Source organism: Sturnus vulgaris, chromosome 2, assembly GCF_052056855.1.
Source record: "Sturnus vulgaris isolate bStuVul1 chromosome 2, bStuVul1.hap1, whole genome shotgun sequence".
NCBI lineage: Eukaryota > Metazoa > Chordata > Aves > Passeriformes > Sturnidae > Sturnus > Sturnus vulgaris.
In genome coordinates this window covers 45,651,961-45,679,710 of record NC_142244.1, presented here as the reverse complement: position 1 = coordinate 45,679,710, position 27,750 = coordinate 45,651,961, and the positions used below count along the sequence as shown (strand labels likewise).

The window sequence follows — 27,750 nt, the reverse complement described above, 5'->3', positions numbered from 1 at the left end:
GCACGTTGCATCAATATTATTGCAATTTCTATGATGGAATTACTCTCATTTAATGTGCTAAAAAAAGAAAGTGAGGTAATATTTTGTCAGTAGAAAATTGTGATAATAGATGCATTGCAGATTAAAGCTACTTTTACTAAAGAAACTAACCAGTACTAATAACCAGTAACTAGTAACTAAATTACTACCAGTAACATGCAGCTTGCAGTTAACAGCACAGTCCTTTGAACTTTTATTTTTGATAGTCTACCACTCATTTAGAAAAAAATCAGCATGCAGCTCAAATTTTTACCTCTCCAGAAAGCATTTTAGTTTCCCTCCAAAAGAATAACTAAGACACAAGCAAAGGTTTTCCATGAAGTGCAGGTTACTCAGTAACGGGAAGCTTATGGATCTGTTTCCTTTCCCACTTGGAAATCTTAACTCTAATTCTATGCCTGAAGAATTGACAACTTCCTGCCTTTAGGGATCACATCTCATGTTCAAAAGACAAAACAAACATTCACTAAGCCTTGCAGACTTTTTTTCCAGTGCTGTAAAAAGTGAATAAAAACACATTTTAGAAATTAGGAAAATCTGATGAAAGGCTAAATATTTTGACCAAAGACATCCAGGAGTCCATTATCTAAATCTAGATTAAGACTTGGAAATACTTGATTCTGGACCCCACTGTTCCAGTAAATCAGTTCCCTTTTGCAGCAGAATGGATGGGAAAATCCAAGGGATGTGGCATAAGTATGTGGTCAGAATTGTTGTAATTTCATTACTTCAAAGCAATAATCTAAATAAGTAATTTGTCTTTTATACTTTTGCTCTCTCCCAAACTTTGCTTCATATGTATAGGTGTCCTGGAAGGACTTTATGATGCTTGTATTGCCAATCATCTCTTCTGTTTATGCTGGATATTGAGTTCTGCAGCTTTAAGACTGGTTCTGAGCGAAGGGGGAGAGAAGAAGCTCAGAGTTTGTGAGACTGTGTTGTCTCCAGCACAGACAGAGGGCGAGAGAGACAGGGAGCTTTTCTTGGCTTTCTCCCTGGTTTTCCTCCTTAACTACGGCAAGGAAAGTTTTCCCAAGACTGTGTCTTTTTTCTGGAACTGGTCAGCCCTGGTCTGGACTGAAAACCCAGAAGGACACTGGGAGCTCACACCTGTGGCCCACCAGGGCCAGGATGTGACATTTTCTAGCACAGGAGGGACTGATAAGAGACTGAGCTAGCTGAGCTGCGACCCACGGCAAGGACTCTCTCTCTCTGAATTTGCCATCTCTTCAGAACAGCAAGAGGCTCCATTGTTTAATATTATTCATTTTCCACGTTTGTGATTACTTTGCTTGCTAAATAAACAATGTTTTCCGCTTCTCTCACAGGAGGTTTATGCCTCCTGAACTGGTGGATAGAGGGGCTGTTTGAATTTACTTTCTAGAGGGACCCCTTCAGAGATTTCCTCTGTAAATTTACCCTAAATTAATCTACAGCTAAAGTGCTTATATTTAAAAACGAAAACATAAACCCAAAAAATCCCAGAAGACACTAAACACCCAAGCCATGACCAGATTGTTACCCTTCATATAAATTAATTTTAGACTTAATAAAACTCCCAGATCAGTGATTGCTACCACTTTGTTGGGGTGGCAGAGAGAGAGAAGTCACAACTTTCCCTACTATAAGCTCAACACTCGTGAGGAGGATACTGTCAAGTAATTAATTTTTCATATAATACAAAGTTTCAAATCCTGGCTGGGTTAATGGCTTCAAAACGATTATGATCCCTAATCCCAATAAAGCTTATACATCTGTACTCATTCAGCAGGGCACGGTAATGAAAATATTTGCCTCCCCATTACAGGGAAACTGATATAGGTTAAAAAAAATATTTTAAAATAAATACAGCATCTCAACCTGAAAGTTATTAAGTGGACTGACATAATTTAAGATCATAGAATCATAGAATGGTTTGAATTGGAAGAGACCTTAAAGATCATCTAGTTTCAACACTCCCAAGTCTTTCTCCTCAGAACTGTTCTTAATCTATTCACCCTCAGTTTGGGCAAATCTCCTTTTGAGATTTATTTCTGTGCTTGTTCCTAGGAAATGCTACTGAAATGAAGTAGATACTACTTCAGAATTCCTGGATTTGATGTGAATAATATATAATATTTTTGAAAAACCTGAAATTTGACGTTTTCATTGTATTCTCTCAAAACTTGTTTCTTCAGGTGAGAGACACAAGTACACAGTTATATATCACATAGTTGTCTTAACTTCCCTTATAGTCAGTGGAAAGAGCAGACACCTTGAGGAAATTATTCATCTTATTCTAAAGCACATGTGTAAAACTAATTAGACAGCTTGTGCCCTGAAAGTGCCTATTTTTCTGCATTGAGTAGAAAAAGAGTTGATGGGGATTAGCTCTGCTGTAGACACCTACATTTTATATCCCTAATGTTAAGTGAGATGAATTTCACGCTAAAACTGTTGTTTGTGTAGCCAGAAAAGAGAAGTAATAGCTTCTATTTTCAACCAAGATTGGGTACAATTCTGATTTTGAATTTGGAAAGTATTACAGCTATTGATTACACAAACTTTGAAAACTGGGAATTGGTTATAGTTTAGGGAAAATCTGCCTATTTAGTGAAATAGCTTTCTGTGAACATGTCATAGTTTTGAATATCCAAAATACACATGCAGCCACCTTTCTTTCTCAAATACTCAAAGCTGCAGATGATGATCTACAAAACAGGATATGAATTTTTGTTACCTGAACCATCTCCTTTTGCTTCACTGTACTTCTGCCCTGAGAGACATTGAGGCAATGAACATAAGTCTCCTTGTAACAGAGGAAGGAGCTTGACATCTACTCAGCCTGGAATGTGAAGTCTCTCAGTTTCCTTCTTTGTGCCTTAACTGACTAAAGTTTTGAGAGATGAGACCTCAATCATTCCGTTCATGTAAGAGTAGATATCAGCCAAAACCCAAAACAGGCGGGAGATTTTGGCAGATAAGAGAGAATGTTCCAGAAAGCCTTTGCTACAGAAGTTCATTAAGTCTGGGGAAACTTAAAAAACCCAGGTACTTCCTTGTGCACCCCTCAATTCAGACCAAAAGGCCAAGTTCAATTATAGCCTAGAGGGAAGGTAGAGTGGCACTGTCTAACATCCACATTAGCAAATAGGGCAGCTGTGGGATAAGAACTATACAGCAAAAGTGTTGGTGCTAAGGAGCTGGCATCCATAGCATACATTTCAGAGATTTGCAATGGACTCTCTCTAGCCTGGTCACTAGACTGAACACATACTACACTTCAGCACACATCTTGTTTATCATCATCCAAACAAAAAACAGTTCATGTATTTTGAGTCCAGCCTTGATGTGAAACTCAGGAGCCAGGAGATTGACTGCAAAAAAAGCATTTTTCAGCTAAATACTCTGTATTCCTGTGAGCTGCACTTTCTTAGACATGCCCTGAGCACCCATGAGGCAGATGGCTGATTCATGCAACACAAGGCTGAGCTGTCAGAACTCCCTTCATTTCCAAAGCAAGGTCCTGGAAGAGAGGGCAGTGCTGTCACAGGGACCTTTAGTGGCTCTGTCGGGGAGCTTCACACATCATTCACTGTGGCCAGTTGTGAAACCTAGCAGGGCTAAGGCATAAAAGCTGGGCTGTGCCAGTCACACCAGCAGTGAAACACCAGGAAACTGCTCATACAGAAGGAATAACCCCCTGTATGTGTCACTGTGCTCTTCACTGCTTCAAGATGCTCTGAACTGTGCTAGTGCCAGCAATCCAGGGCAGTATTCACTATTTACACACTATGCACACTAATACTTATGTGCTATGGAGTACTTAATTCCAAACATTTGGCTTTGCTCCGTAGTCCTACTCTGTCTCCTTAAATGCCACACAAACATAATGTACCTGCCTTTTGCCACAGTGGGAGTTTAGGGTGACCTCAACTTGCTCAGGGAGATTTTAGGAAGAAACTGCTGGGAAGGGTAAACTTTGGTTTTTTGGGGAAGGCTGAGAGAAAGTGTAAGCAGGATGCTGCAGTGGCTTTTTGCACGTTGACTTGCAGTTTTTAGTTCAATGACCAAGGTGACTAGCAAGTAGAATTGGAGCTTTTTAATACTTTTATTTGTAAAATTGAAGAAATTATTAAATAATCATCAGTATTAAGAAGAATTAGTAAGAAAATAAAATCTGCTTCCCAAATTGCTATTAACAGGGAAGACAACAGTCATTCCATGTGTTGCCCTGTAGTCACACTATTAGTGAATAGCAAATTTCTGTAAATAAAACAGAAAAGAATAAAAAAAGGTCAGATATTAAGGCCATTAGGCTATCAAGTATATTTCAGAATCTAAGACAATTTTGTTTGGTTGAGTTTTTTTTCAAATATTACTGTTTATGTAAGTGTCTGCAGAAAGGTGAGCTTCAAAAAAGTCCAAATCAGCATTAGGCTTTAATGATATTATAAAGTGCATATGTAAAAGAAACTAAAAAGAACAGTGCATTGTGAGAATTTTTAGTTGCTATACTACAACACAACTATGAAAATGTCTTATTCTGATTTCAGAATTTCAGTGATAATCAAAAGTAACTAGAATTATATTGACTTTAAAATTTAGTAAAATCAGGGCCGGTGAGATCCAACTCAGGCTTTTGACACTATTCTGTGACTTTATCACACAATACTGTTCTTTCAATTTAGCTGAACAACAGCCTGGTCTAGGAAATTCAGAAACTGTTCTACTATCGTAAAAGAAGGGCTACCAGTGTCTGCTTTGATTATTTTCTGGTTTTTTTCCCTGTGTGTGGCAAGGTCACTGACTTTGATAAAACCATTTGCAAACTTGCATCAGCATCTGAACAGAGAATCTGGCCCCAAGTCATCCTCTGTTCTCTACTACTGTGAAATGGATATTGCACATAACTCATTTTAAAATAATGCCTAACTTCTGTAGCATGAAATGTCCCTCATTATGATTTACAGAAGATGGAGGTCAGCACAGCTGGAGTGAAAAGGACTTATTTTCAGTTAAATCTCTTCAAAGGGTGATGGCTGTGCATTACCAATTGGACTTTAACAAAGGTTTTCCTCTGCTATTGTGTCACAATCCACTGCCTTAAGAAAAAGAACACCTGCAATAAAATGAAGTCTGTCTAACGCAATATGAAAAGAGAGGACACTTGTTAAAGACAGAAGATTGAGACCTGACCTGAAATATTGCAGCAGAAATGGTGATGATATAAACCACAACTGAAGTGGGATTTTATACAATATCTGAAGCCAGGATAAATCTTTCACAAAGCCATAAAAAAAGCAATTGAGAAACAAACCCAATTTTAACAGCTAGAAAAGGGCCCTCAGAAAAGGGCATTCGTATTGGGGAAAGGGTGGACAGGCACTAGAGAGGATGCTAAAGAAAGCAGAAAACAAAGCAGATGTGTCTCTGTCTCTCTTGTGAAGGCAGGTGCTGAGCTGGAACAGGAGTGTGCACATCTGCCCCCCCCACATCTGGGCAGAGAGCTTCCCCCACAGACCCCATGCTTACCACCAGCTGGCAAAGCAGAGAGCCCTGTGCAGCACAGGAAGCTGCTGGGGAAGAAAACATGGAGAGGTGACTCAAAGGTCATTAACCAGTGCCCTGAGCATGGCTAGTTGCTTCCTTCTGCTGCTAGAGTTGTTTGCATTCAAAGCCTACTCCTATCCTAAATAGGATATGCAGACCTGTAAGGAAGAAGGAAGCAAGAAAAGAGATGAAGGGTGTAAGAAGAAGGTCGCTTCACAAATCCTTTGAATCATTCATATTCATTCTTTGTCTCTTACTGCCTATTTGCTCTTTCAGTGACTGAAATAACTGATTTCTCATGTCCAAACCTCATCAGTTGTGTGCTGCAGTAACAAAATGCATTCTTATTATTGTGCAGTGTGGGAATGTGTGCAAAATCCCAGCTGCTTCACAGAAATTAGCCTATGCAGAGGCTCTGCAGGGTGAGGAAACTGCTGGTGGCAGTGCTGGCAGCTGGCTCCTTCAAGGAGAAGAACTATCAGTTTTCACTGACATGTTGCTTAGAAGCAGCTCCATAGACCTCTAGGGAAAAAAAGCATGGAGAGTAAAGAATGATGAAGAAAAGGCATTTTATGAATCTCCCATTCCCTCTGGGACTGACATACGCAGAGAGCTGCTCCTGTGTCCCTGAAGTGGTAGGAAATCCAACAATGCTGCTACTGCTCACACTACGGTCAGTGTGCTGTGCACGTACCAAATGCTTGGGCTAATGATTTGCTCCTCTGGTTTTGTGACAGCAGAACTAAACCTGCAGGGGAAAACTGCAGACAGTCCATGCTGCTTCTGAAACAAGAGATAAAGAAATCTACATTATGTGCTAAACTACATGTAAAAGCCATGCATCTCTTGATAAATACTCATCTGTGTTGTGCTAGTGGTTCTTTGTGCCAAGACATCTCTGTGCCCATGAAAAACAAGGAAGAAGGAATGTTGGAGCTGTACTTTGTGTAACTCACGTGTCTGGTTAATTTTTGCCTTCCTGTATTATGTTGCAATTTATGGCAAAGTATCATGTTTTAATTTATTATTATCTTGAAATAAATATGCTAGTAATCTAAATATGGTTTGCAAAAGTGCCAAGTGCTACCTTCAGTTAGTAGACACACTGGAAACTAAGATGAGAAAAACACAATATTTAAAACCAGCCAAATTAACAACTCAATCAATTTAGAGAAATTGAGAGAAACATTACTTTTTCAAGTTTATCACTTCTGAGACAAAATGAGATGAGATGAAGAAGGAGGGGACTATGTTGTCTTCTGTACTTTTCTCCACACACACATACACTTGCTTTCATTTCGATGGCAATACTACTACGACTACTGTTACTACTAGTACTGCTACTAATTCTACTACTACTACTAATTCTTGCTGTGACAACCCGCTCCATTTTACCTAGTAGAGAGATTTTTCAGTGCAAACACATACAGAATATTTCTCAGCAACATATCTCAAGGCTCTATAAGGCTGAGGAATCAGTGATGTCAAACAGCACATTGAACAACTGAGTTAGACAGCTGTGAACAGCATTCAAGACACTGGGCAGCTTCTTCCCTATTATGCTTGTTAATAGCAATTGTTGACTGTTATTAATTAGAACTTATTGGCATGCAGTTTTTACAAGATTAATGATACTAGTACTTTGTGACAACTTTACATTCATGTGTAAATTGTAATATTACACAGGACAATGTAATTCTTTTTATTATTATGTATCAGTTCAGCTGTGTACACTGAAGCATTAAATCTGTGTCAGCTGCTCCATAACAGTTTTCACCTCTGTGTTTAAAGGCAAATAAGCCCTGGTTGAGCAATGAAGCTTGATCTTGATGATACAGAGCACTGAGAGAGCTAAGAAAAGTGCTCATTTACTGAGAAACATGCTATTTAATTCTTATGGGCTGGGGAGAGCGGGGTGCAGGAAAAAACCACTGGAATCAGCCCGTTTGGTACACCAGGAGCTAGACTGATGATCTATGACAGCAAAACTGATTCACTATGCAAAATTCAGAAGAAAATGCTGTTCACAGTGGACATTGGAAGGCTTTGAATACTAAATGCTTAGGTTTCAACTTTGTTGGAGATGGTGGGAGAGGATGGAGCTGCTACAGATGGAAGAAGAAAGGAAATCCATTGCCATTCACACAGAAAGGAGAAACATTTCTGAATATAGTCCTCATCACGTGGACATGTTTATGGACATACCTGTTTGTATAAATATAGAAACAAACATTGTCATATTACTGCATATGAAAAGCACTAGGAAACAGAAATTAGGAGTAGCAACATTCTCTTTCAGAAAGAAGTAAACATAAAGGTCCTAGGCAAATACAATTACAGTTAGCTTATGTTTTCAGCTGACTTTGCTGAGCTTTGCATGAAGGTCATTATGGAGACACAATTAAATCGAATTTCTGGTAAAAATCTGCCTGAGAGGGCTATCTGAAACAATGAAGTAGCAGAGAGGGAAGAACCAAAATACTGGAGAAGCATCTGCCTGGCTCAGTGAAGGACTTTTTAGATGCAGTCACACAATGTAGCACAGAGGTTGATCCGATCACCCTTTTATTCCTTCTGGCTCTTTCTGATGCAAGCACATCACGGGTTTGCAAGATTCAATACAAGATGATACACAGTTTGTTCACTCACTCACAAGGGTTTTCTATCTCAAGAGCTGCCTATAGGTGTGTAAAAAGAGTACTGTGAATCAGAGGAGCTCTGCTGTGTGCATCTGTGCTTTATTTCCTGCCCTGACTCTCAGCCTGACTCACCAAGTGCAGCCGGACAGGCTGAGTACACACTGGATAAGAAGAGACCTTGCCAGAAAGCTCCTGGGCTTCTGGTTTGAGTTTCCCATGGACCAGTCATGCACCCTCATGGCAGAGAAACCCAACAGCCTCTGGACTGCATTGCCATCAGGTCGGGGGAGGTGATCCTGCCCCTCTGCTCAGCCCTGCTGAGGCACATCTGCAATGGTGTGCACCTGCTGGGCTCCCCAGTTCGAAAGAGACATGCACATACTGAAACAGTCCAGAAACACCAAAAAGGGTATTGAAGCATCTGTCATATGAGGAGAAGCTGAGACAGCTGTGACTGGAGCAGCTTGGAGAAGAAATAGCTCAGGCAAATCTTAGCAATTATCTATAAAAACCAAATGGGATGGTGGAGGTAATAGGGTACCTGACTCTCCCTTGAGCTGTACAACAATAGGACAAAAGGCAAGGGACATAGGTTGCAACACAAGAAATTACGGCTAGATCTGAGGAATTTATTTTTTTCCATGAGGTAGTCAAGTAGAGAAACAGGAAATAAAAGTGTTATGTGATCACCATCCTTGGAAGCATTCAAAATTAGTCCTAATGAGTAACCTGATTTTAGATTGCCCCCTTGAGCACCAGGAGTGATCTTCAAAGATGACTTTCAATCTCAATTATTTTCTTAGTTTGTGAAATAGAACTATTCATGTCAGTACTTCACAGTCTGAATTTCAAAACTAGCTCCAAAATCTGTCTGGAAACAAATCCCACCACTCTAAGGGTCCAGTCTTTTTTTTTCTTCTGGTGTCTTACTTGCTCTGCAATGCTTGATATGTGATGACAATGAGAATTCTGTCAGAAAAAGGGACAGGGGAAGAAAACTGTTAACTTCCAATTCCAACACTTCATGCTTCTGAAAGCTTCCTTACATCATTTTGCATGTCCTTTTGGTACAGATTAACAGCAAAAAGAAAAAAAAATATTGAAAGACCAGAAGAAAAGGGCTAAAATAATAACACTGTTCCTCATGATATAAATGACTCTTAGCTTACACTTTTCAGTGTAATTATCAAATCTGTTTGGAGTATTAACTGCATTGTATACCTGAACACATTTCTGAACTGAACAAAGTATAAGAAATAGCTGTGAGATCAGCTATGGCTGAGCAAATGACAGTCTGCTTCTCCAGTAATAAGGGTTTTTAGCATCTGAAGAAGTAAAAAGAACAAATACAGGGTTGAACAAATAAAATATGTTTTCACTGTAATCTTCAAAATTATTTTCTGTGATAGTCTTCAAATCTGACCACACTATTTTTTTACATTTCAGCATTGCTTGTGAAACAGCAACAAAGAAATAATGGAAGAAATCTATGATGTGTATTTACTGAAGGTAAAGTATCCCAGCTAATTAAATACAAGTACAACCAAGGAGAAAGCACCATGACATTTCATTAAATGTGTGTTTTTAGTTGTATATTTTCAACCATCTTTCCAAAGGAAATCTCTTTTCTGCTACTGAGCTGTCTCTGTGTCTATTTATCAATATTCTAGTAAAATATTATTTAACACACATGGCAATTTCAGCTATATTTGAAAAGAAGACAATACCTTTAAGACACTGTCTAAGGCATCTCAGGCATTAAGTCTGTATAGTTCTTACTAATACTGGCTGCTGAGTGGAGAGCAGAGACCCAGCTGTTTTAGCCACCAAAAGGACAGGAAGCACCTGGACAATACACCTCCTGTCTGACAGCTACCAGTCAGCACACAGGTACTGACACCTTCCACACATTTCTGGATTAGCCATAGGAATTGTCTTTTCTCGCTTGCTCAGTACTCTTCTGGGAAGAAAAATTTTATGGTGCTTGTGGGAGAGTTGGTCTAGGAGAAAAACAAAATCCACGAAAAACCAGAAGGATATCACTTGTTTTAGTACTTCTAAATACCACTCCCATTTGTTGTACGTAGTTTCTGGATTGTTTCAGATTGTACTTATACAAATTAAGCAAGGAGTAAGTACTAATGTGAATAAAATTCTGGGGGAAAAATAAAATTAAAAAATAATGCTTCTGTTAGACTGGGAAGCCTGACTTAGGGTTTCATAGCTTCAGCTTAAATAGGTATGTGGTATTAGTTTTGTTTGAGCTTTCTCAGTAATAAAAAACCCCACATTACTTTTGTTGGCATACTTATTTTGGAAAACATGGGTTCTACATTTCAGATAGAAACTCAGTAAATTCAATAAAGCTTAGAGTAATAATTTTCTTATTTTAGTAGATATAACTTCAGCCCTAGGCTGCCTTGACTTCTGATTTTCACTGAATGAGCAGAAAAAATGCAAACAGACACACTATTTTTAAAAGGCAGGAAGAAAAATAAAATGAAAAGAAGGGGTAAGAAAAGAAGCAAAACTCTCAATGAACAGTTGTGTGTTTCTTGCTGTGCTGTATGTGGCAAATGACTCCTTTGGCCTGGATTGCTCAGATGCTATACAGCTTGCTGCCAGTGTTAGTGGATTAGATGGAAGGAACTGGAAATCATGTTACAATGGGCTTCAAGCATTAGTTTCATCTTAAGCAGAAAGTTCCTTGTATTAAATTCATGGGAGCACTTTAGAAACACAGCTTGTAAAGAAGAGACACAGAAGCAAAGAATTTTCCATTCCTTTCACTGACTTTCATCCTTTCATTCAAACAGAATATTTTTGTGCTTTTAAAAGACCACCTGCTGAAAGTGCTGTGGAAAAAAGGATGTTGGTAAACAAGGACACAACGGTCCTTGACAGAAAATGAATCACTAGAAATGCATTCTGCTATATAAGCTATAGCTGTTACATAAAACTGTGGAGCTATCATTTTATCTTTCTGTGTCTTTGTTTTAGTTCCCTTTCTGTAATCTGTAAAGGTAATGGTAAAAAAAATTCTCTAATTTCATGCCTGTAGGAAAATGATGCTTTGCCTCTGTCTCCAGTCACTTATGCAACACAAATAAAGGGCTATCCTGGTTTATGCTTTGAATTAAAAACTCATTGCACATTTTTTTTTTTATGGCTGTGTATGAACAGATGAAACAAAGGGCTGGGTAAATTAACTGGGAATCAGATTTAGTGACATCACTTACAAGGTTCTAGAATGCATTCTGTTAAGCATGAACAGTTTTCTATAATCATTAAGCGCACATGCTTTCTCCAAAATGGAAACACATTTTCTGAAAGCTGTGTGGAAAGCTGACGTGGAATAGATCTTTGTAATATCACAGAATCCTAGAATGGTTTGAATTGGAAGGGACCTTAAAGATTATTGAGTTCCAATCCCCCTGCCATGGACAGAGACACTTTTCATCTTATTTTCACTGCTCAGTGGGCTCCTGCTCAGCAGTGAAACACACTGGTTCTGGGTTATTTCTGCAGGCCAGCAGCAGTGGTCATGTCAAGCACTGAGTCCCCTTGTGTTACAGACTGTGGGTCTGCCCCAAGCACCAGCACTGCCAAGGCTGCCCTGAGAGGCCACAGGGAGGGAGCAGTCCATGCCTAGAGCCACACCGCCCCCAGCCACACAGCGGGACTACAGCTCAATAAAATGGGTGCAAGCCTGTTTCCCATTCCCAAAGGCAAACCATGTGCCTCACTTAAAGTGGGCAAGCAAAGAAAATACTTCTGGGAATAGTCTTGGTGTTTGTATGGTGACTTCCAGAGCCCGGGATGCAGGATGATAAGGTCTGCCAGTGGAGTATAAAGGATGAGTTTCACTTCCAGGGAACAAAAAGGTTTTCCTGGCTATGGTAGTTGAAAGCTGTTAAGAAGGTAAAGGCTTCTTTCACTGTCCTGAGAATAAAGGATGAAAAGGAGCTAAAATTATCTCGGCAGGCTTAAGTTACAGCAGATTATTATGTGTAGGTGGGGATCTGCTGACTCAGGCTGAAGACACTGTCTTTCTTACTGATCATAGAGACAACTCTTTCACGTGTACAGAAATGGCTGCCTTGTTTCAATGTTATGTTTAAACAGGGCTTTGAGCTGAGCCATACCAACGGGCACTAACACCTAAACCAAGCAAAATGTTTCCAGTAATCCCCAAATACCTCCAAGTCAGTCTTGTATGGGTGAACATGACCAAAGAAGGGGAGCTTTATTAAAACCATCACAATCTTGGCATATCCTTGAGAGGTAAGATCTGAAACCTTTGTTGAGATGAAGACAAGAGGGAGAAATCCAAGCAAACGAGATACAAACACTAGAGTGCAGGCTGAATCCGTCTTCTGGATTTAATGTAATGGCAGCCCTACTGTCCCTTTCTAGAATGGAAATATGAAAATCAAACCCTGTTTCTCTGTATTTCACCATAAAAATCAACACAGACTTGGCCGTGCCCAAAACATCATAGCTACATAAAACCTAAAAGGAAGATCTCATGATAAAAAATGCATATCCTAGTTTGTGCATGGGGGGAGTCTGGAATTCAGATACATCACAGGGTTCCAGGAGAGAACTTTTCTTTGAAGACAAGTCCCAGATATAGAGTATGGGGAATAGCTTCTATACACAAACACCAACATACATAGAGAGGAGAAAATAAATGAGAAAAACTAATAAAACTAAGAAATACAGGGGACAAAAGGAAATAGGAAATAGTGACAAAAAAGTTGTACAAGAAGTGAGGAAACAGCAAGGTGCTGTTTGTCTCTGCTGGCAGGTGAAGAGGACAGCGAGCAGAAAACACCAGGTGAGATAAGTGGACAGCAGGGCCGGGGAGGAGCACATTATCTCACTTCTACAACACAGACAGTGAAAAAGCCTCCAGTCTTCACTGCTTGAGATATAGTCATGAGAAGTGTGAATGTGTATGTACATGGGCAGTCAGTTGAGAAGAAACCCACAAGCCCACAAGCCAGTTTCCCTCCCTTCATTAGCGTAGATTTAAGGGCAAAGCGCTTTGAGTTATGGTCTCATTACTGAGATTTAATTACTTTTCCTAAATGTTCTGCAGAACATTTACTTGTACATTGCAAAGTATTACAGTATAGTCACAACTTAGGCTCTCAATTACAGGAGAACTAGGCAGGAAAGAAGTTGAGTTAATTAGACTCACTGAAGCTTAATCAATTCCTCCGTGTATGTAGAGAAGAATATGCCAAATTTTAGTCCATCTGTGAAGCTGTGAAGCCACCTTACCTGTCTGCTACAGGTTATTAAAGCCCTCAAGCAAAGGGAAAAAGTCAATGGCTGATATTTGAAAATGGTTGTTATTTGGCATTTTCTACATGGGCTAATTTATTTGTGGTAATTTTTTAATTTCTATTTTTTGAAAACTAAATGTTTTGTGTCTGAGACTGCTTCTGGCTGCCCATTCTCAAAGTAGCATTTGGTCTTTGAGGGTCATATTGGAACCCCAAACCAGCACCCCAGGCTCATTTGTAGGTTAGCCTGTGTAGGAAGACCAGGACCTTCACAGGGGAGAGTTAAGCTGCAGCTCTTCTGCATTCTTTCCCTAGCCTGGCTGTAATGCCATTCCTGCTTTTACAGTGATGGTCCTTTAGAAGGATGGAGAGAATCTTCAGGCATATGGGGGGAAGAAGGGAATTCACATGATACATGACTTCCAATTTAATTAGGTCATGCAAATATAGATATGTATATGTTAGATATGTATAGACAGTGACTACTGAGAGAACTAAATCTGTAAGCCATCAAGCCAGTTTCTTTCACTTGACTAGCATAGATTTAGGGCAAAGACTTTACACTTAGGAGCAAATAAACATAAGCAAAAGTAAAAAAACCTCATCTCCTAGGTAAAATTTATCCCACCCAAAATTAGACAGTAGCTAGATAAATCACTTACTAAAAGTGAGAGAAGTATGCTGCATGTAAGGTGTTAACTCCTACCCTCAACTCTCCCTGTGCAGTTATTGAAAAAGCAGCTCAATTAGCTTTAAGGCTTGTCCTGTAGAGGTGTGAGACAAACTCACCATGTCTGATTCAGCCTGTTGTGGCCATGCACTCCATTTTTATTTCTTAGCATGCCTGCATATGCTACCTATTTTAGGCATGCAAAATCCAGACCTGCATGAACTGACTATGAAGCTGCCGATCTAGAAGGAGAATAAGCAGCAGCTCCTGGTTGAAAATGAAATGTACATGCTAGACCAGTGAGATCCAAACATGTACTCACTGACTTCATTTTCCTTTGAAACTGTGAGGATAGTCAGTAGGAACACCTATGCAGGATGGTGGGTGTACTCCAAGGCTTGTGGTAACAGAACACACTTGTTTTATATCACATTTGCATGCCATGTAAAAGAAATCAGGTAACGTCATGTGCACACGAAGAAGTGAGGGAGAAATTGTTTTTCTGAATGTAATTTAGAAGACCCTCACATGGGTGTTCTGTTTTAACACAATGTAGGCTGAACTGGGGGAGGATTTCATTATATGCTGTAGAAGTATGTATTAAAACATAATGGCGTTTAAAGAAGGATATAATGGCCAAATGAGTATCTGTAGCAATAAGGCTGTCTGTCCTTTTCTTGGCAATAGTCACAGAAAAAGTCCTTGTTATGTCAGCCACACTATACATTCTCAGTTTCTCTCTTTACCTTCTGCCAGTGAAAGCAAAATTGATGCTTATATGACATTGAGTACTATTTTATGCATTTATGAGTACTATTTTATGAATTTCTGTATCAAAAATGACATTTAATTTTTCAGTGACTTCAGAGGCAGATGCACTATGAATGGTTTTGCAAGACAATCTTCAAAATTCTCTAGCACATTAACCCAGAAAAGCAGAGTGGTGGCAGAGGGTCCAGCACCAGCAGATGGCATTCATTCCCTGCAATTCCTGCAGCAGCAGGAGGCACTGAACAGTGGACTTGCACTACAGCAATGTATTATGTGGGATCATAGGATGTGCAGATAGTTAACCATAGGTTACTTTCCTGTCATTTGGCAAAATTTTTCTTTCTAAGCATAATTAAATTTTTTTCCGTCATTTAGGAAAGAGCTACACATAAACACTATATAGAGATAGATTTGCCACATCAGACCAGCAGAGTTTGATACTCACTTTGCACACTGGTATAGATAATACCCAGTGCAAGCCAGTCTGTCTGACCCAGTATTTTCTTTCCCCAGCAACATGTTTCCACGAATAACTGATGGAAGAACCAGACCTCTCTTCACTATTCAATAGCATTTTTATTTGTGTTCCTAAATACCCTGCTAGGTGATAAAACTATCAGTCTAAATATTTGCAACAATACTTTTAAAGCTTTTTATGGCTAGAAATACATGACCTATGCTATTTGGCAAACAGAAAGAATAATGGATTTAAAATAGATTTTTATTTCCCCTTTCAAACAAAGCAGAGCTTTACACCCATGAAGGTACAAACTAAGAACACACATGCAATTCAACAACACCATGTTGTTCCAGCAGCCTTCTGCCCCTGATGCAGGAGGCATCAGGCAGGGAGGTGCTGGGAAGTCAGACTAAATGTGCAGTTGCCCTGGCTGCTGGCACCTTTTGCCACCAACGTCCTGAGGGGGAAAGGAGAGGCTCCCTGCCCTGACATGCCAGCTGCTAAGACAAGTATTGTACATGAAAAGAGAATGGAACAGGTAAGGGGACATACAAATCTAAGCCACGAAGTTAAAAAAAAAAATTAAAATAATTAATTTCATTTCCATTGACAAAATAAACAAAATGCAATCTCATCTGGAGTTTCAGTAATGTGCTTATAGTAACATTAAAAGCAGGTGTTACCTGTTCTAAGAGATTCTGAAGCCTCTCTATTTCACAGTCTATTACAAATTTCTTTTCTTGCCTTCGGTCCAGATCTTCTAAAAGCCGCCTGTAGCTGGCATCGTTAAAATTCTCCACACAGATGGCACTGACTTGCCAGCTATTTTGTCCTGCTTTTTCCATAATTGCTTGAAGTATTGAATAACCTAAAAGAGAAGGAAACGATACACTAGTAACACAATCATTGCGTTTTTTGAATAGGAATTGTCCTTAATCAATATTATGTCTCTTAACGTATGCTCCTGCAGGGAAGGGAATAAGAGAATATTTGAATCCCTACCCATGCTGCTTGCCATGATCAGCGTACAGAATGCAATTAACAAAATTTAAAATCGCTGTGATCAGAATGCTGGGAGTGAGCATTATGGATAATCTTCATATGATCCATACACGCAAACTCTTCCACTCAAGCATTCAGCTTCTCAGATTAGTTTTGTACAGTTTCTGTATCTGGGCATTTAATGGTACAGCAAAGAAAAAATCTGAGCCTACTCATTCAGCAGAAGTATTTGCATACCACAAAAGCATTCAAATGCTTCGGTTTGGGTTGGTTTTTTTAATAACAACACTTAATCCAAGCAGCTTTTAATGCTTCCTAGCAAGAATTCTTTGTTTAACTTAATGATACTTATGCATTTGTATGCCAGTATAGATGTATGAATAGAAATTATATTGAACTGTTTCAGAGCTTCCATATGGCTTGAATCAATGTATGCAAAGAGATTAGAGGTCAATGAATAAAGGGCACCAGAGAAGCATTAACTGTTACTACGGGCAGGATTAGTGCTTTTTATCAGTACCAGTATTTGATGCCCCCGTGCTGTCTTTGAGGCCATCTACAGACGGGAAAGGCAGTGTCCTGTCAGAGGTCTCCCCCTGAACCTGCAGGACAGTCTCAGGCTGCCCTGGACCACCAGCCCTTCACCTTCTTCCTGCTCTGTTTTGTTCTTTTGTTTTTTTCACTGGGGATGTGCAGTACAGAGGCAGCAGGGGAGCTGATGACATGACTTGGGACAGCTTGAAAACCTCGTCTTGACTTGCTCAACCAACCCCTGAAGCAGGAGGCATGTATTATTCTATTTTTCATCCAGAATAAGCGGAGAATTTGTTTAAAGCAATGAAGATTGTACACCTCACACCCAGACTTAATGTTTAGAAAATAGAAAAATAACAAAAGGACAGATATGTTTCTCAATAACACGTTAATAAAAATGACACAATTCAGAGAATTCTCCTGTCTAGAACCATGACAGGATTGTGGCTTTTAACTCATTAGCTGGCAGAATTTTCCTCACTAGCTTTAAATGAAAGATTTCACCTCTTAAAAATTTTCCTTAGTGATGTTGGCTACCCAGTGGCAGCCTCTTTCCCTCTTCACCAAGTGTCCCATGCCTGAGTGCAGTGACCCCCAGGTGTCATTTTAGTGTACATAAGGATGCCACTGCATGACAGATTCCCTGTAGAATTATGAGATATTCCCACAGATTTCAAGAGGAATTTTTGTAAGTTACATTTCAGAAAGAACATTTTTTAGTGTGTGATTGCTAACTAACTAATTAGCAGAAAACCTGCAACACAACCAAAACCTGAGTTTGCCTTCAGTCAAATAAAACTAGATGATAATGTTAGTATAATATGAAGTTTTTTTAACACATGAGAAACTAATCTTGCAAATCTAGGAGTAGTCATTTTTCTACCGGCTCCTATACCATTTGCAGTCTTTGAAATATTAATTTAAAATATAACTTTTCTTATCTTGATGACATTATGCACCAGCACTCCAAAATGAGCATTTATTAGTTATTTTTCCTCCAATTCAGATGTCATATTTTAGATAAAAATACTAACAATTATAATAAATACATAAAATGTAGAACGTATTTCATAACATAAATGAGACATTTATTTTATGAAACAGTATTTTATTGCAGGAAATGAATTCAAATACTTGATGTATTGAGTATTAAAACATTTCTGTACTCAGCATATATTTTTAACCCGACGACTGTTATTTTTTTTCAAAGAACCATCAGCTTTCCTGTTAATTGCTGCATAATTATTCTGCTTTTCCTGTTGCTATATTCAATCTCCTTTTTGCCTGCAATTATCTCTGCAAATCAGGGCAAGATTCTTTCCCAAGCATTGTATTTCTTGCTTCGTTTCCTATTCATTTCCATATATAGACATATATTAAAACCACTCCAATGTTACAGGGGTTCCTGCTTCACTTACACTGTAACTTTGACTTGATCTTTGCAACCAAGGCAGTCAACATTTACTTAATTCAGCTTCCTGACACTAATTAACATTTTCTTTGATTCAGAATGAATGGTGTTTGAAACAGCAATTGACATTCCCTCCTTCCTTTCTTATTTCATTTGGACAACTTCACTAAGATGTGTTTTGATCAAACTGGTAATTTATCCCAGCACAAAGCATGACAAATATCAGACAAATACACAGAAAACCTTTTCTTCTATCTTGGATCAAGGTTTCACTTGCCACATTTCATTAGCAACTGCCTTCATTTAGGTATTTGAAGCTTCTGTAGCTTCTTGTTGGTAGCTGGCACTTAGATGAGGGTTTTCACATGTAGGCACAACACAGCTAAACAGCACCAAGTGGGTATGGTGCAATATCCTCCAGCAGAAGAGTTCAGAATCCCTGTGCAAGTCATCAGTGGCATGGTCATCTATTCAGTGTGCAGGAACAATTTTTAATATAACAGACTGACAACGATGAAGTTTACACAGAATGAATAAAGGCATTCACAGGCTCAGTTGGATAAAAATTAGACATGCTGTGGAGAACGCTTATTTTTCCAAAATAATTGGCTAGAGCTGCCAAGGAAAAAAATTGGTTTCTGCACACATTTTATAAGGCAAAACCTCTGAAACTAACCTGGGATAATTCTCAGAAACTGAATGCTGCATTTCTATTCAAGCAACATTCCTAATCTTTAGAAAGATGTTTGCCTAAGTAAAGACAGCAGACATGAATATTATAGCTGTCATCTAAAAAAGGTATTTATTTTCTGTTTACCTGCTGTTTATCCTCAGTTATTCCACAGAAAGATGAATGATTCATTTTATGGAATACACTCCTTCCCATTTTTTGTGAAATACTATTTGTTACATAAAAGTAAACAAAAAATCCCTAGGCTAGCTCATATCAGCTGAGCTGCACAATCTATGTTTTTCTAAACAATATTATTTAAGAAAATGTTTAGGACTATGTCATTATATAAAAGTAAGCTGTCTTATTAATTTTCATAGTAACCCTTCCTCATCAACTAATTCAACCTTGAAATGCAGATAACTAATTTATTTAAAAAGACAATGGGTTGTGCCCAAGCATAACTTTGAAGCCTGGAAATGTGTATCAAGAAATTCCTGGTCCTTCACAGAGCTTGCCTTTTTTTTTCTTTTTTTTTCTTTTTCAATTATCAAATCTATGAACAAGATAAAACATGAACAGAACTTCCTGAAAGCTCAAGTGAAGTCCTTCCCAAACGCAAGAACATTATATGCAAGAAGGACTTCTTTTTCCTCTTTATGGGACTATATTCTGGGGAATTTTCCTCAAAAGACCTGTGATAAAAAATCTGCCAACTGATTTTTATAGGTCATTGCTTAAATGTAGATACTATTAGACAACTGCTTAAGGACCAGTAATGCCAATTCCACCTCAATATCATGGAACCAAAACAGGAAAAGTCTTCAAAATTTTTGTTTTCTTGATCCCTTCTCTCCTTGCTTTTCTAGTCTCTGGTCAGGTGGAATTGTGATGATCTACCACACTGCAAATTTATTTTTTTTGTCCCAAAAATTAACACACAGTCATAATGTTGGGGGAAAATACCATAAATACCACATCCTGCCCCCACGCCCACCCAACCATGAAAATGAAAAGTTACTCTATTTGTTTCATGTAAAATCAAATCTGGAGATGCCTGCTGCAAAAAATCTATGTATTGGGGTTGATACTACAGTTAAATACATTATAAACAAAATCTCAAATTTTTTAAGCCTTCTTCCCTCATTCCACAATCCACTGGCATTTTTTCATCAAAAAATGCATCATCTATAGAAAAATAATAGCATATGTGCACCTGGTGCTGTAGAGATATTAGTACTTCTTCAGGGTCAGATATCTTCTGGGGGCTGAAGCATGTAAAATGGTCAGTTTGTAGTCCAGGATTCCTCCTACTCACTGCAACATTTCTGTAATTGGAGCCTATACACAACCTTCCTCCACCAAAGCAGTTGAAATCATGAGAAATCTTTTTGATTTTAAAATTTAAGTTACCTTTCAGGCTTCTTTATTTGTCTTCAGCCAGGCTTTCCCCTAACCAATTCCATTTCAGCAGGCAATGATTTGATTTAATTTATTTCAATTTAAATTAGAAGTAAAATCTGATATCTAAATCTCTTCAGCATAAACTGAAAAGCAGAGAAGAAAAATGAACATTTTTCCTTTTTCTCCTTTTTTGTTTCTTCTTTTTGTTTCTTCTTTTTGTTTCTTTTTTTTTTTCTTGCTTGCTTGCTTGCTTTCACCAGAAAATAGTTCAGTGATCAATTACAGTGATATAATTAAATTTCAATAACTTTCATCTTCCAGCAGCCTTTTCATTCTGGGAAACCATTTCCCCAACCCTCTAAGCACAAGCAATCATTCCTGATGGGCTTGCCAGGAGACAGACAGCGAAGTGGCTGCTTGCTCCAAACAGCAGCACCCCCAGTAATAATTCTTATTTTGGAGCTTTTGTGCAGTAACCTATTATTGATTTTCTACAATGCAGAGGATGCAATATTTACATATAATGACTGTATTTTACTATGGCTAGCAGACTAGCAATACTGAATCAGCAAGTAAAGAGGTTAATAAACTTAGAAACAGCATATGCAATGTATTTTTAATGACCCCAGGCATAGAAAACATCTCTGATGAACATGGGTCTTTTCCAAAGATGGGCTTATATGGGCTCATATACTGCATGTTACTGAAATGCAAATTCATTTGCTTGTCTTTCAGGGCCAGTTTTAAAATAGGAATAAATCTCAGTCCCAAGATTTTCTATGATTCCAAAAGCCCCATACACTGGTGGAGCTACTTTATGAAATGTAATTCCAACTATGGGAATTAATGTTAGGGTGAGTTTTTTTTTAATGAATCCAACACACAGCAGAAGTGAAGGATAAACAATAAATAATTTGATAAGGATAAGCCAATATATTTAAAATTCAGGGCTGGATTCATGTAGCTTGATTCTAGCTGTTTAGTTGTCTAAGTTAATCATTCAAGCTTTCAAAGGAGACATGTGACCCATAAAATACCCCATTTTTGGTCTTAGATATCTATCTCAAAGATTTTTTTTTTAATGAATACTGAAGGAGTTTGGACATGTGGCTAAGTGAAAATATCTACCATTTATTTTATCTGGCCAAATCTTATCGAGATGAATTCAGAAGATACAGTGATGAAAAGCTTACAAGAAATTTACAGTATGTATGATGCATGACTATACATTCCACCAATAACTCCAAGCACTCAAACTCATGTATATTTCATTTTTCCTTGTTGTGTTTATTACCTTTTCATTAACATACAGTTTTGTTTCAAATTTTGGTCAGCATAGGACTTCCAGAACTTAAACAAAATCACTTGCACCCCTGATTTTTTCTACAGTGTGAGCTGGAACTGGAACATTTAACAAAAAGTACATAGAAACTGGCCAATTCAGGTGACAGAGTGGAAACTAGAAATACAGGTGTGTTCTGAGTCTTTCTTGGGTCTGATTCACAGAAGTGATACAGAGATTGGAAAGTAAGACAGGGAAGTCAAGAAATAGTTCCATCTGTTCCTCTCTAACCCTTCATCCCCCAAGACATATAAATTATATTTTAAAAATTCTAGACAGATATCTTTCTTTGTCCTCAAAAATCTCAAAAGAGGATTTGGTCACATCCTAGGTAATATATTCATTGCTTAATTATCCTTATCATTAGGAGATGTTTTCTAAAGTCTAACCTAAGTCTTCCCTGGCACAATTTAAAGCCACTCATTCTTGTCCTATCTCTAGCAGGCCTGGAGAACAGTTTGTTCCCTTCTTCCTTAAAGCAATCCTTTATGTAACTGAAGACTGTTGTTACATTTCTTTTTTTTTCTGCACTTCTGCTTCTGAAACATGATTCTCTCAGTTTTTTCTTATAGAAAATGTTTTAGTCTCGATTCTGACAATTTTCCTTGCTTTCCTCTGGATACGTTGCAATTGATCCAAGTTTTTCCTGAAGTACATTGGTGAAAATGTGATGTATTTTAAAAATGAATTCCAGAGTACACACAGTCCTCTTAAATTTTTATCCTCTGCAGGCTTAACAAATGTATTTTATATTTCCTCATACAAATCATTAACAAAGATACCAGAAAAAAAACCTTCAACCAGAATGGATGAATACTTAATACCTCTTTATTTGACAGTGAATCTTATATACTTCTTTCTGAGTTTGAGTGTGATCAGTGTTTAATAGATTATCAAGAAAAAATTTCTTCAGCTCACTGCCATGGGTTGACCTTGTCTGGATGCTGGGTGCTCACCAAGCCCTCTATCCCTCTCACTCCTCAGCTGGATGGGATGAGGGAAAACGTGGGTCAAGACAAAGAAAGGGAAAGATCAATCATCAATTATTGTTGTGGGCAAAGCAGTCTCAACTTGGGAAAATTAATTTATTGCCAATCAAATCAGAGCAGAATAATGTGGAAGAAAAACAATCTTTAAATGCCTTCCCTTCACCTCCCCCTTCTTAAACCATGCACATGGCTGTAGAAGGTCGTTCTGGCCCAAAGCAGCTGTGGCTGCCCCATCCCTGGAGACAGTCAAGGCCAGGCTGCACAGGGCTCTGAGCAACCTGGTCTAGTGGAAGGTTCACTGCCTGTGGCAGAGGTGTTTGAACTAGGTGATAATTTAGATCTCTTCCAACACAACCCATCTATAATTCTATAATCTGCTCCACTGTGGATCTCCATGGGCTGCAGGGGCAGAGCTGCCTTGCCAGAGTCTGCACCACAGGCTGCAGGGGAGCCTCAACTCTAGAGAGCATCCTACCCCTTCTTCTGCACTGACACTGGTGTCTACACAGCTGTTTCTTTCTCATAGTCTCACTTCTATCTCTGTTGCACAGCCTTTCCCCCTTCTTAAATCCATTGTCCTAGAGATGCTACCACCATTGCTGATGGGCTTGGCTTTGGCCTGTGGCAGGTCCATCTTGGAGCCAGCTGGCTCTCTCAGACATGGGGCAAGCTTCTGGCAGCTTCTTACAGAAGTCACTCCTGTAGACCCCCACTACCCCTGCCTGCAAACCCAATGAACTCATTCAGCAAAATTTCATGGAAGTGTAAAAACTTGCACTAGAATGAGACACATTGTTTTTCCCAATATCTAGAAAACAAATAATTTTGTAATAGAATGAAAATTGCTTTATCTCACATAATCTGTTTTTGAGAAATCCATGTTTGGGTTTACCTAGTTTTCCAAGTCCTGTCTACTTTCAAATATCTGCTATGATGTAGATTGTGAATAAAGCCACCTAGATCATCAATGATCAAGACAATGTTACTACAAATGGTTCTGAAACAAAACAGAGGGGAATAATGGATCCAGTTTAGCCATCTCTTGTATTTTTGTTTCAAATATTTTGGAATATTTGATGATAAAGGAAACTACTTTTGATTTCATGTTTCTTGCCTCCCTGACAATTATGACCTTGAATATTATCTCAGTGTTTGAGAAACACCTTCAAAACAAGATCCTGCAATTGTATATGGTCAGACTTTCTGCCATTCCCTCTCCCTTAATCCTTTTGAGACTGGTACCTGTGCAGCTTCATCTGCAATATTTAATAATCCTTCTTTCCTGAGGACAACACAAATCTACAAGAAAATGCTGCCGATGTATTACAACCATGACTTTTTTTTTTTTAAAAGTCTTAAGTGGAACAACATACTCTAAGAAATGTCCTTTCAGAGAGCATATGGGAGGATGTGTGGCTTACACCACAATGGGAATTCATGATCAAAGATTCAAGCTATGTCAGGTTCCATTTATGCTACACCCACTCAGCAGCAAGATTTTCCCCCTTCTTTGCATTTCAGAGCCTGCAGCCTTCATATGAAAAACACTGCAAAGGTGTCTCATCAAAGTTCTGACTGATAGAGATAACTGGAACTTGAGAAGGATTGAAGAAAAGCCCTGGTTTTGAAGCCAGACTAATAGTTTTGGTCGGCCTTTCACAGCATTCAGATACCATTATTCTTCACATTTCACTAAATGCCTTCAAAATAACACTGCAGTCCCATAATCTTCCTTATGACAAGCATGCATGCAGATGAAAATATCCAAAGGTACTTACAGACACACTCCAAACCAAATATTTTATGTATTATTCGCTTTTATTTGTCTATTTTTAGTTATGCCATAGGCTTCAGCTACACCTGGCTCAGGTGAGAGGTCATTGGCTCCTCTGTAGTTTACAAGCAGCAAGGACATGCTTTCTTAGCAAATTTTAGCAAATTCTTACTACATTTAAATGCTAAATTAGAAACTGCATGTAACTACAGTGTTATCAAAACTTTACAAACTATTACCTAAAATGCCCCAGGAACTGAACTAACAAGTGGAACAACAGAGAGGGGGGGAAAAAAAGAAGCATGTGTTATGCTTACCCTCTGTCAGATCATCTATGTAGTCTCTACAAATAACAAGTTATCTGATATGTCATCTTGGGACAATCATTAGGGCTAATGTGTAAAAATACTGATGTATTTTTAATGAAAGGGGAGAAAAGAGGAAAAAAATGAATCTACTCTTGACAAAAATAAGTTCAAATATTTACCTATTATCTTTTGTCAAAATTTGTAATTTCACTAAAACCTATAGTTTGTAAGACTGATACTAATAAATTATCCTTCTTGCACAATATCTTCACTCAGACATAGCTATTTTCCAGAAAGCTCTACCTTGCCAACAATTTACCTCTCAATTTGACAGGATTGACTTTGCCCTGTGATGGTATACAAATATACACAGAAATTTGTGTAAATAACATCCTAAAAAACCATGTCAAAGGATATTAGCACTGCGAGCTAAAGCTCTCAAGAGCTGGTATCTCTTCAAATTAGCAGTACCTTAGTGTATTCTGGTTAATGTATTGTAGTGCTGTCTTTATATTGTCACGTACTACTTTTCCCTATAAGGCATCTGCCTCAATAAGATTCCTGTGCCCTAGGACAGAACTGACTGTGGGTACTAAATGAAGATCTTGATGTCAGGTCTTCTGCCTCCTTTCTACAGGGATTTGTTAGAAAAGTAGTGTTTTACTATAAAATATCTGTCAGTCTCTGCCTATTGGCTGTATCATTTCTAATACCTGCCTGAGAGAAAAGAGAAAGTTTCAGTCTTCACACTGAAACAACAGGCATTCGCATTAACAAGCATTTTTTGAAGGAATTCACAACCTTAATTCTATCTCTATGCACTTGTGGCCATGTCTATATTTATCAGTGGCTACACAGCAGATAATATTTAGGACCTTAGGTCTTCCATAAATTCTAGTTGTAGATCCCAGGCACATTATATCTGATTTTAAATTTCATTTAAGATATTTTAAAAATCTACATTTTGAAGAAAAGATTCTCAGAAAAATGCAACAAGCCCTGGGAAAACAGGACTTAAAATCGGAATGCTGCAGTTATGGTTACCACTTGTTTGAAGTGAGTTTGAAATAAATCTTACTGTATCTTTTAAACTGACACATGGACCACAAATTTATTAGAAGTTAATTGCTCCCCAAACAACTAACAGTTTGGGGATAATCCTAAAGATCTATGATTTTCTTCCAGTTCCTAAAATTAATTCAGTGCTTTTCTTATGTAGACTAGCATTAAGATGAGCCTTCTTTTTGAACTGGAGCAGCGACTTGTGAAACATCTGAAGATTTTGTATAGTAGCTTTCATTGAAATGTAATGACAATGATCATTCCCCTCACCTGGCTTCAGATTCAGTTCTGGGTCCCTCCCTGCAAGAAAGACATGGAGGGGCTGGAGCGTGTCCAGAGAAGGGAACGGAGCTGGGGAAGGGTCTGGAGCACAAGTGCTGTGAGGAGCAGCTGAGGGAGCTGGGGGTGTTTGGTCTGGAGAAAAGGAGGCTCAGGGGAGACCTCATCACTCTACAGCTGCCTGAAAGGAGGGGGCAGCCTGGTGGGGTCAGTCTCTCCTCATAGGTAACAAGTGACAGGATGAGAGTAAATGGCCTCAAATTGCTCCAGGGGAAGTTTAGATTGGATATTAGGAAACATTTCTTCATGAAAAGGGTTGTCAAGCCCTGGAACAGGCTGCCCAGGGAAGGAATTGAGTCACTATGCTGGGAGGCATTTAAAAGACATGTGGAGTAGCAGTGAGATACATGGCTTAGGGGTGAGCACAGCAGTGCTGGGTTAATGTTTGGACTCGATCTTAACTTTCCAACCTAAATGATTCTATGATCCTATGACGTTGAATAACGCACCTGCCAGGCATTTCATCTGAGGAACTGCAAATATCACTCTCAACTAAACCCTGAAAAAGGCTCAGAATCTGAGTTTCTTAAAAATACCCCCAAATTCTACATTAAAAAAACCAAAAACTAAACAAACCAAAAAACCAAAAACAACAACAAAAAAACCCTACCAAAAAAACCCCCAAAGAACAAAAAAAATCCCAAACAAACGAAACAAATAAACAAACAAACAAACAAACAAAAAAAAACAGAGAAAAAAAAGAAAACATTTTTGTGAGTTCTTTTAAATGTTCCAAGACATTACAAGTGTACATAAATATGCACATAACAAGTAAATACATCTATACATATGCATATCTGTAACTACTTTATATGAACCCGTGCAAAACAGCAGGCAAGGAAATGACAGAAATTTCAAGGAAGAGAAATGGACAGAGATTGTTTATTGTTTTGGCTTCCTCTACTCTCTTCTCACTCTTTTCAGTACTCCTCTGGGAAGAACTGGCAGAGCAAAAGGCACTCAGTAACCTTGCCTCACAAACACTGCTATCATGGTCATTGATATACAGAGCTGATCTTTTCCACTAATGCTGTAAGATAGCCAATGTAACATCTAGATACTTCTACAGAGAAACAGGGAAGAGAATGATGTGATCTTCACAGAGAACACTGGACTACTCCTACATGGCTGAATCTCCTTTTGGGGTCCACATCTAAAAAAGTAATGCTGAAATACTTGACAGAGGTCAGGAAGCAAATCAAGATGATTTGAGACCAATATATAAAACATGCCTTAGAGTAAGAGAATTACAGAATTATCTTAATATACAGAATTTATCTTAACTGAAATTTTGACTAATTTGAATTTGGCTAATTCTGAGCTAGTTCATCCAGTATCCTTTTTCAGGCAGTAGAAGGGAACAGACCCCTTCTTGAAGGCAACTCACAAAATCCTCCATCATATGCCTCATGTGCTTTTTGGAGGAGAAGACACTCCTCCATGTTTAAAACAAAAATCCCATTATTATTATTTCTCAGGTTCAATGGCATGAACGCTATTAACATAATGT

At 38.4% G+C, this 27,750-nt stretch overlaps 1 protein-coding gene across 9 annotated transcripts in view; it reads right to left on the bottom strand.

Moving 5' to 3' along the window:
* The window catches only part of GRIA4 (glutamate ionotropic receptor AMPA type subunit 4), a 214,567-nt gene that overhangs the window by 75,161 nt on the left and 111,656 nt on the right, over positions 1 to 27,750 (bottom strand). For all 9 annotated transcript variants that reach the window (XR_015801344.1, XM_014877675.2, XM_088159421.1 and 6 more), the window contains exon 4: positions 16,089 to 16,273. Coding sequence is in view for 8 of the 9 variants with exons in the window: in XM_014877675.2 (XP_014733161.1) it covers positions 16,089 to 16,273 (185 nt within the window). In the remaining variant the exon portion in view is untranslated. The remainder of the gene's footprint in view (positions 1 to 16,088; positions 16,274 to 27,750) is intronic.